The 8868-nt window shown below is 37.0% G+C and overlaps 1 protein-coding gene across 1 annotated transcript in view; it reads right to left on the bottom strand.

Annotated features, from left to right (window-relative positions):
- Positions 1–348: 348 nt before the first annotated feature.
- Positions 349–8868, bottom strand: part of LOC127434584 (netrin-3-like) — a 36550-nt gene continuing 28030 nt past the window's right edge. The window contains exons 4-7 of the mRNA XM_051687413.1: positions 5707–5856; positions 5032–5085; positions 2740–2814; positions 349–2532 (exon numbers count right to left, since the gene is read on the bottom strand). Of these exons, the coding sequence (XP_051543373.1) occupies positions 2198–2532; positions 2740–2814; positions 5032–5085; positions 5707–5856 (614 nt within the window). The 3' untranslated portion in view covers positions 349–2197. The remainder of the gene's footprint in view (positions 2533–2739; positions 2815–5031; positions 5086–5706; positions 5857–8868) is intronic.

The following is an 8868-nucleotide window of genomic DNA, read 5'->3' as shown; positions in this document are numbered from 1 at the left end:
GGTTTAATCCATGTCTTCTGAAGCGATATGATAGGTGTGGGTGAGAAAAAAGGTACTTTTTTACTATAGATCTTCACTTTCGCTTTCACTATAGTAAAAAAGGACTTAAATATTGATCTGTTTCTCACCCACACCTATCATATCACTTCTGCAGACATGGATTAAACCACAGGAGTCGTATGGATTACTTTTATGCTGCCTTTATGTACTTTTTGGAGCTTTAAATTTCTGGTCACCATTCACTTCTATTGTATGGAACTACAGAGCTGAAATTTTCTTCTAGAAATCTTAATTTGTGTTCTGCAGAAGAAAGAAAGTCAAACACATCTGGGATGGCATGAGGGTGAATAAATGATGAGAGTATTTTTATTCTGGGTGAACTATTCTTTTAAAGTATGTTAATGACATCAAGACATGAGCATAAATACAGACACATTCTGAGGTCGGTGTGCATTATTTTATGGATTGTGTTAGAGTATAGTGTCTCTATAGATGTTTGTTAAAGTATTAAAATTTGCATACTACTTCAACTAACTGTCCTGTTAGTTAAAAATGAAAGCAAACAAGGATAAGTGCAATGCTGCACAAGATTTTGTCCAAAATGAGGTATTTAGAAGAAAACGAGGAACCTTACCTTTTGGAACAGCCAAAATGCAGTATGATGCCTTAAAATGCAGCCTACTAAGGCAGCTCAATAGGATTCTGGCTTTAGGTTGTTAAATGACATTCACACTACTGTATACTGTATTACATCAAAATTACTAGACCAATGCTGTTTCATTGTTTCAACAGTCACACAGTATCAAATCAACATCCACACATACAAGACACATCCCATATTTATGAAAATGCTTTAAAAAAGATAGTTCACCCCTAAAATTTACTCACCCTCATGTCGTTCCAAACCCGTGTGACTAGGGCTGCATGATTATGAAATAAAATCCTAACTGTCAATTATTTCCCTTGATATTGTAATTGCAATTAATTTTGATTAATACAATTGACATTAAAATGCTTATTTTGGGTGGATCAACTGCATGCTGTATTTTTTATATAGGCTACACATCCAAAACGTTTCTTTCATGTTTTTAAGTATTGTTTTGTCTTATCGCTAGTATTTATTTAGTTTTATTGTATTAATTTATTTGTTTTTTATTATAATTTTTTCTTGCAATAATTTGGCAATATGTTCTAACGTATGTCATGCCAATATAGCAAATATAAATTGGAATTATTTTAAATTAAGACTTTACATTGGCGCTCTTAGAAGCACGAAGTAAGCCCTTATTTAAATTTTGAATCAATTATCCACAGCAGCGAGCACTTTTTACGATTACTTAATTATGGCAGCTGTAACGGTAATCTTGATTATTTATTTGTCTAATTATGCAGCCCTGCGTATGGCATTCTTTCTTCTGTGGAACACAAAGGGAGATGTTTTGAAGAATGTTCATGCTTCTCTCTTCCATACAATGAACGTGGATGGGTATCAGGGACGGTCAAGCTCCAAAAAAGATAAAAAGCACTATTTTTAAAGTGGTTCGTACGAATTGTGTTACATTTCAAGTCTTCTGAAGCCAAACGATAGCTTTGTGTGAGAAACAGACTGAAATTTAAGTTGTTATTCACTGAAAAAACATGCTCACCATTCACTTTCACTGTATGGAAAAGAGCAGCTTGGACATTCTGCTATACTGTTAATCACCCCTTTAGTGTTCCACAGAAGAAAGTCACACGAATGACATGAGCGTGAGTAAATGATGACTTTTTTGTTGTTGTTGGTTGAACTATCCCTTTAATATGTTCTTTGTGAAATTATCCAGACCTTAATGACAAAGATTTTAAGGTTTTCAAAACCGTACTGAGCAGCATGTGGTGAGCACCAATGTGACCGTTTGATGAATCTGCAAAATTAAACCAGATATGGACAGAATTGTTCCATTTGATTAGTAATCTGAGGATGCATTTCATTTTTGATTGATTAAATTGTGGGTTCGAGAGGAAATCAAATCAGTCCTCGGGTCTGCAGTGTGTGTGTGTGATTCAGTGGTCTTTTTAACGGTCCCTTCATAAGGCTGACCAACAGGACGATACATCAAACACAGCAAAGAGTTCAGTCTCACGTACTAATGGTCGGGCGCCAGAGTCTCCCCCGTACACAGGACAGTGGTCAATATAGAGTTCACTTGCAATCCCATCATGCTTTGCTGCACTTGCCTTTCTTCTCTTTGCGCTGAAACTTGCGCAGTCGTCGAGTCCAAATGTCCCTCCACTGAATTACCAAGCTGTTTTTGTCCGCCAGCAGTCCGGGCCGTTCAGGGCTTGCTGCGCCCTCAGTAGTGCCCAGAATGAGGAAGCGTTTGCCCATGTGTATTCGTGGACATTTACATGCCAGATCCTTCATTTGGACCCACAGCGCCTGATCGCCTCTCTTCAGCGGCTCGCCGCGGCTCTTGTACACGGAAACCAGACTAACAGCAAATTTGGCCCAGTCGCCGACAGTCTCCATGTCCAACACGCTTACCTGTACAGCTACATATACACACAAATCTACTTATTAGAGAGAAACTGTACACCTGAACAGGTTAATTTAGCATTGCAATCATAATAAACGCTTCTTTAGGAAAAAACTCTCTACGGATGTGAAATTAAACTGCGAGATTTTCCCAGTGACTAAAAACAGAGGTAACTAGACCCAATGAAAGACAGAATGGAAATGAAATGATAAAATAATTTTACCGTAGTCCTTTCTGCAGTATTTCTTCATGTTGATCTTGAGATTTCCCTTCAATGGTTTGCAGTATGATTCACAATCTGATGACACACAAGACAGAGTTTTAATAATACTCATCTATCTATCTTTTTTGTTTCTTCCTTCCCTCCTTTCTGTTTCTTTTTCTTGATTCTTCTCTTTGTTCTTCCTTTCTTTTTCCTTCCTTCCTTCCTTCCATCCCTCCTTCCTCTTTTTCTTTTCCTTCCTCTTAATTTTTTTTTGATTTCTCGTTTTTATTTCTTCCCTCCCTCCTTTCTTTTTCTCGCTTCCTCTCTTTTTCCTTCCTTCTGTCTGTCCGTCCTTCCTTCCTTCCTCTTTTCTTTTTTCTTCTTTTCTCTTTTTTGTTTCTTCCTTCCCTTCTTTCTTTATCTTTTTCTTGCTTCCTTTCTTTTTCTTTCCTTCCTTCCTTTCTTCCTTCTGTCCGTCCATCCGTCCATCGTTCCTTCCTTCCTCTTTTTCTTCCTTTCTCTTTTTTGACTCTTCCTTCCTTCCCTTCTTTCTTTTTCTTTTTTCCTGCTTCCTCTTTTTTCTTCCTTCCTTCTGCCCATCCATCTGTCCCTCCTTCCTTCCTTCCTCTTTTTCTTTTTCTTCCTTCCTCTTTTTTGTCTCTTCCCTCCTTTCTTTTTCTTTTTCTGGCTTCCTCTCTTTTTCCTTCCTTCCTCTTTTTTATTCCTTTCTTTTTCCTTCCTTCCTACATTCCTCTTTTACTTTTTTCTTTCTTCCTTCCCTCCATTATCTTTTTCTTGCTTCCTCTGTTTTTCCTTCCTTCCTCCCTCTTTTGCTTTTTTCTTCCTTTCTCTTTTTTGTTTCTTCCCTTGTTTATTTTTCCTTCCTTCCTTCATTCCTTCCCTGCTTCCTTCCACCCATCCATCCATCCATCCATCCATCCATCTATCTCTGTCTCTATCTATCTGCAAATATTTTGGGGTGTTTCTTCAACTTCTGGCACTTTTAGCACAGTGGACTTATAGAAAGTAAAGTCTGGTTAAAACTTTTTCACACTCACTAGTTTTTTATTTGTATTTGTCTACTAACAGTGTCCAACAGTGTATGTACATGCATCACAGGAGATTTGTTAATTCTTCTGAAAGTCATGAAAATTCCCATCACAGTGTCATTTCCAACACATTTCAAATTCTGTATATTGGAAATGACATATTTTTAAGTTTTTGAAATAAAATGGCTAATTACATAGCTAACACAAAATTACAGCTTGATTGGAAATGATGCCCAAAAAAAAAAAAAACAAAAACAATATATATATATAAATATATATATATATATTCTGCTCTCAAGTGATATTCAACTTGATTTTAATTTGTTTTGTCTCATCTCAAACATGCTCTTCACAGACACTTTTGTCCACTTGGTTAACAAGTACACTAACTTTTGAAAAAACTTTATTAGGGGCCAGATTGTTTGGTGTGGTGCAAATGACGCCACAACTGCGGGACAGTCATCATTTTTGACAAATTGGTAGAAATTATTTTCACACAATGAATATTGAAATGGTTTCTGTTTATTTCACTCTTTGTTTAGAGTATCCTAATTTTAAAAATGCAATAATTTGTCATTTTATATTACATTTTCATAGTTTAATATTGAAAGTCTGTGTCTGGGACCAAGGCTAAAACAGTCAAATCTATAAATAAACAGCATTAGAAAAGTACCAAAAATAAATGATGAGGGCCTGGTAAAAAGTTTCCACTTCAGTTTTAATATAGAAATCTGTTCATTTAAATAAAAATCAACCCCTGAGACATGCAGTTTCTGATAAATAAGACTCAGTCTCAACTCTACTGCCATTGCTGTTCTGATATTGTGAGTGTTTTAGAGTGCGCAGAATAGCTGGCAAGACTTTATGTATGTGTGTGTGTGTGTGTGTGTGTGTGTGTGTGTGTGTGTGTGTGTGTGTGGAGTCAGTTTCAAGAAGCGGTCATGTGGCACAGTGTGTAAAGTGTTCATTGACCCAGAAGAGCTGTTTCTGAAAACACACACACACACACACACACACATACACACACACACACACACACACACACACACACACCTTTGTCTCACTTTCACTCACGACAAGGACAAATTGCGAGCTGTCCGCTCCGTTCCACCACTGTTTCAACTAAACAGAGCGAAACAACAAACACAACTGAGCTTTATTATATGTCTCTGTTTCTAAACACAGTGTAGTGCCTGTGTGTGTGTGTGTGTGTGTGTGTGTGTGTGTGTGTGTGTGTGTGTGTGTGTGTGTGTGTGCAAACCTGAAGGTTTCTCTGTTGTGCTGATCACAGCTGTTGGCTTTATAACAGGAATCTCTGAAAGACAAAAACGGTCAATGTTTGAAATAACATAAAGGTGTGAGTGTGGTTTTACTTTATGTAAAGTTTGGGGACAAAACTGTCCTTTTGCCCATATAAAAATCTGATATAGTAATATATATAAAACACATACAATATGGATGTTCATGTATGGTTTACACTGATCTTTGCAACACATATTTCAAAACACTACAGAAATGGCCTTTTCATATATGCAACATGTACAAATCATAGTATAATTTGAATATTTACATATAAGCCCAACTACAAAAACTATAATTTTATATATATATATGTTCATATATGGCCTAATATCAGATTTCTGTAGACTTTCAGGAATGTCCTCAATTGGGTAAAATGATGCATTCATAACATAAACAATATTTTTTAAATAACAAAATGCAAAAAGTTTTCTTTTAGGGGTAGAGTAAAGGTTCGGGTTAGTCTGTAGTTATTATAACTAGCTTTATATTAAAACAATTGAAGTCAATGATGTATCTCATTTAGACAGCTAAGTAAACGTGTGTGTGTGTGTGTGTGTGTGTGTGTGTGTGTGTGTGTGTGTGTGTGTGTGTGTGTGTGTGTGTGTGTGTGTGTGTGTGTGTGTGTGTGACTCACTAATGCAGGGGGCGACGGGTGATCGGCTCTGTTGATATCCTTTAGCACAGCGGTTGCAGGTGATGCCCGTCACCCCGTCTTTACACGGGCACTGACCCGTCGTCTGGTTACATGTCTTACCTGCGGCTCCCACCGGATGGCAGTCACATGCTAAAGACAGACAGAGAGAGAGAGAGAGAGAGAGAGAGACAGAGAGAGACAGAGAGAGACAGATGATCAGTTCTGGCACAGAGACACACAGGAAGTCCAAATACTCCCATTAATGGCCTCAGTCCCCGTCTGGTCCCGTAAATGTTGCCATGACACTCAATCTGTTACACACACTTCCCGTAACGACTCACACGCACACAAATTGCTCTCTCAGTTTTATCTAATAATGGTAAATAAATGAATGATTTGTAGATTCTCTATGATATTCCGGACACAGTTGCAACAAGAAATGGTTCACCTAAAAACAAAAAATTCTGTCATCATTTACTCACCCTCATGTTGCTACAAACCATCAATAACACTGTCTGTCTTATAATGAGAGTGTTGTGTGTCTCCGTAATGTCCATACCAGTGTTTGAGTGTGTGTGCACTGATGCGAGCATGTGTTTCCTTTCTAGTGTCAAGACCTTGTGAAAACACACACACAGTTACGAGACAAGGTTTGAACAGCTGTGGTATTTGCAGGTGAGAGGTAAAGGGGTCCCGAGTTTGAATAGCTGTGACTTCATTTGTGTGTGTGTGTGGAATTTGAGGAATTCTCAGGTGCTGTATCACAGCAATACTGATAAGACTTCTAAGCACTCAACACGGGCGTTATCGAATTAACAATGACAGCACAACAAAAGAGTTCTTGATTGACAAACGCTCGCACATTCAATCTGCCTGACTCTCTCACCAACAAACACACACACACACACACACACACACACACACACACACACACACAATGCATAATTTTATTCATTACAAACCAGCAGAAAGCAGCATAAACAGCTACATTTTTACATTTTGAGTTTGAATGAAACGTCACTGTTTTTTGGCTGTGCAAATGATGCCAAAGCTGTCGTGGTTGGTTGCCAGGCTGTTGCTACGTGATTGCCGGTGTGTTCTGGGTGGTTGCAAGGTGGTTGCTTATTGACCCAAAATAAAAGAGTCCATTCCCCAAGTCTCTAAATATGACTCAGGTCCCTCTTTCATTGCAAGTCTATGGGATTTTTATTTATTTATTTATTTGCCCAAAAGTTGAGTTCATAGTATTAGGGTGTTGTTCAAACAATTAACCTTAAGTATGAGCACTACTGATAGTAATGCTTGAAAAACACTACTAAAAGAATGCTAGATAATTCAGTCACACACACACACACACACACACACACACACACACACACACACACCTTTTAAATATTATTAAATATTGCACATATAGACCTTGATATTTAGTTGGCTCTGAACTGCAGATTTTTGTTACATATTTGTGTAATATGCAAGTATAGCAAGTTGTCATTCATCAGATGCTTTCATCCAAAGTGCATGACATTATACCTATATTGCTAATATATAAAGTACAAAAGGTTGTCATTTTAAAAGTTTTTTGGTAAAAAAAAAAAATAATAAATAAAAATATATATATATAATTTTTTTTTATGCCATTATAAAAGTTTTTTGGTTAAATAAATTTTTTTTTTTTATTTTATTTTTTTTTTTTTTACCAAAAAACTTTGGTAAAACTAAAGGTTTAAAAATATATATATATATATATATATATATATATATATATATATATATTTAAACATTTTTATCCTGGTCTTATGTACTTGTGTATGTATTTGTGTGGGTAGAGTTGTAGAGACATTTCATATGTTACTACCAAGCATGGAAACTGACCATACAACTGTTATACAGCCTTTATTACGCCGTCACCCAAACCCTACTCCATTTTCAGTGTGTCTGCAACTCTTTAGAATTGAATACAATATATAGCAACCAATCAAATAAAAATAAAATCAAGAATAAGCATCTAGATTTCACCTGGGTCTTTTTGACCCACATTTAGGGGGGTGAAATTAATCTAGAAAGCTTTAATTAGTCCAGAACACTGATATGTGTTTTTACTATGCTGTGTTTGCACTGGCTGGTGTGACGACAGACACTAGATATGCTGTATAGCCTTTCTGTAAAAACTGCGCCCAATCCACACCAATCCTACTGTGGTTTTATTGAATTGTATCCTATTTTTAGATTTTAGATTATTCATATCTGCACTATTGGTTTCATGTGGTGCTGCCAAAATTATTTATGTATAACATGTCCATTGATATCAAGATTTTATGTTACAATTTATATGAATGTGCTCATAAGTGGCGGTATTCATAAATGGTCACGAAAGGAACAGTTTGTCCAAAAAAATTCTCTCATCATTACTCACTCATGCCATCCCAGATGTTTCTGTTGCAGAACACAACCGAAGATTTCTAGAAGAATATTTCAGCTCTGTACGTCCATAAAGTGCAAGTGAATGGTAACCAAACTTTTAAAGGTCCAAAAAGCACAAAGGCAGCATAAAAGTAATCCAATTTAACTCCAGTGGTTTAATCCATGTCTCCAGAAGCTATATGATAGGTGTGGGTGAGAAACATATCAATATGTCCTTTTCTACTATAAATTCTCCTCTTTCACTTTCACATTCTTCTTATGTTTTTGGCGATTCACATTCTTCCTGCATATCACCACCTATTGTGTAGGTAGGAGAATTAATAAAATAAAAAAAAAGACTTCAATATTGATCTGTTTCTCACCACGTTCGGAACCACGTCTCATCATCAGCGGGGAAGACCAGGGTTCGGATCCTGCGTCGAGACCAGAGAGTAATCGGCATCGCATAATCAGTGACGAGCGTGATTCGGACGTTGCATTTTCACCTCTAACATTACATTTTCACTCCACTAATGATTAGGGTCAGGCATAGGTTTGGGTTGGGTGGTAGACTTTATAAAACAGGCATTTCTCTTCAATGTAATAATGCATGTACAGCTGAAAACAACTCTCTTCACATCTTGCTTTTGGTGCCCCTACGTGGACATTACACCCAGAAAATGGAGCTTACTTGTGCCCATATGCCCAACAACACTTACCGCTTTGGCCACGGGGGGCAGTGTTTTAAATTTTAGTAAG

The sequence above is a fragment of the Myxocyprinus asiaticus genome, chromosome 44 (assembly GCF_019703515.2).
Source record: "Myxocyprinus asiaticus isolate MX2 ecotype Aquarium Trade chromosome 44, UBuf_Myxa_2, whole genome shotgun sequence".
Taxonomy (NCBI): domain Eukaryota; kingdom Metazoa; phylum Chordata; class Actinopteri; order Cypriniformes; family Catostomidae; genus Myxocyprinus; species Myxocyprinus asiaticus.
This window is presented reverse-complemented; position numbering and strand designations above follow the sequence as displayed.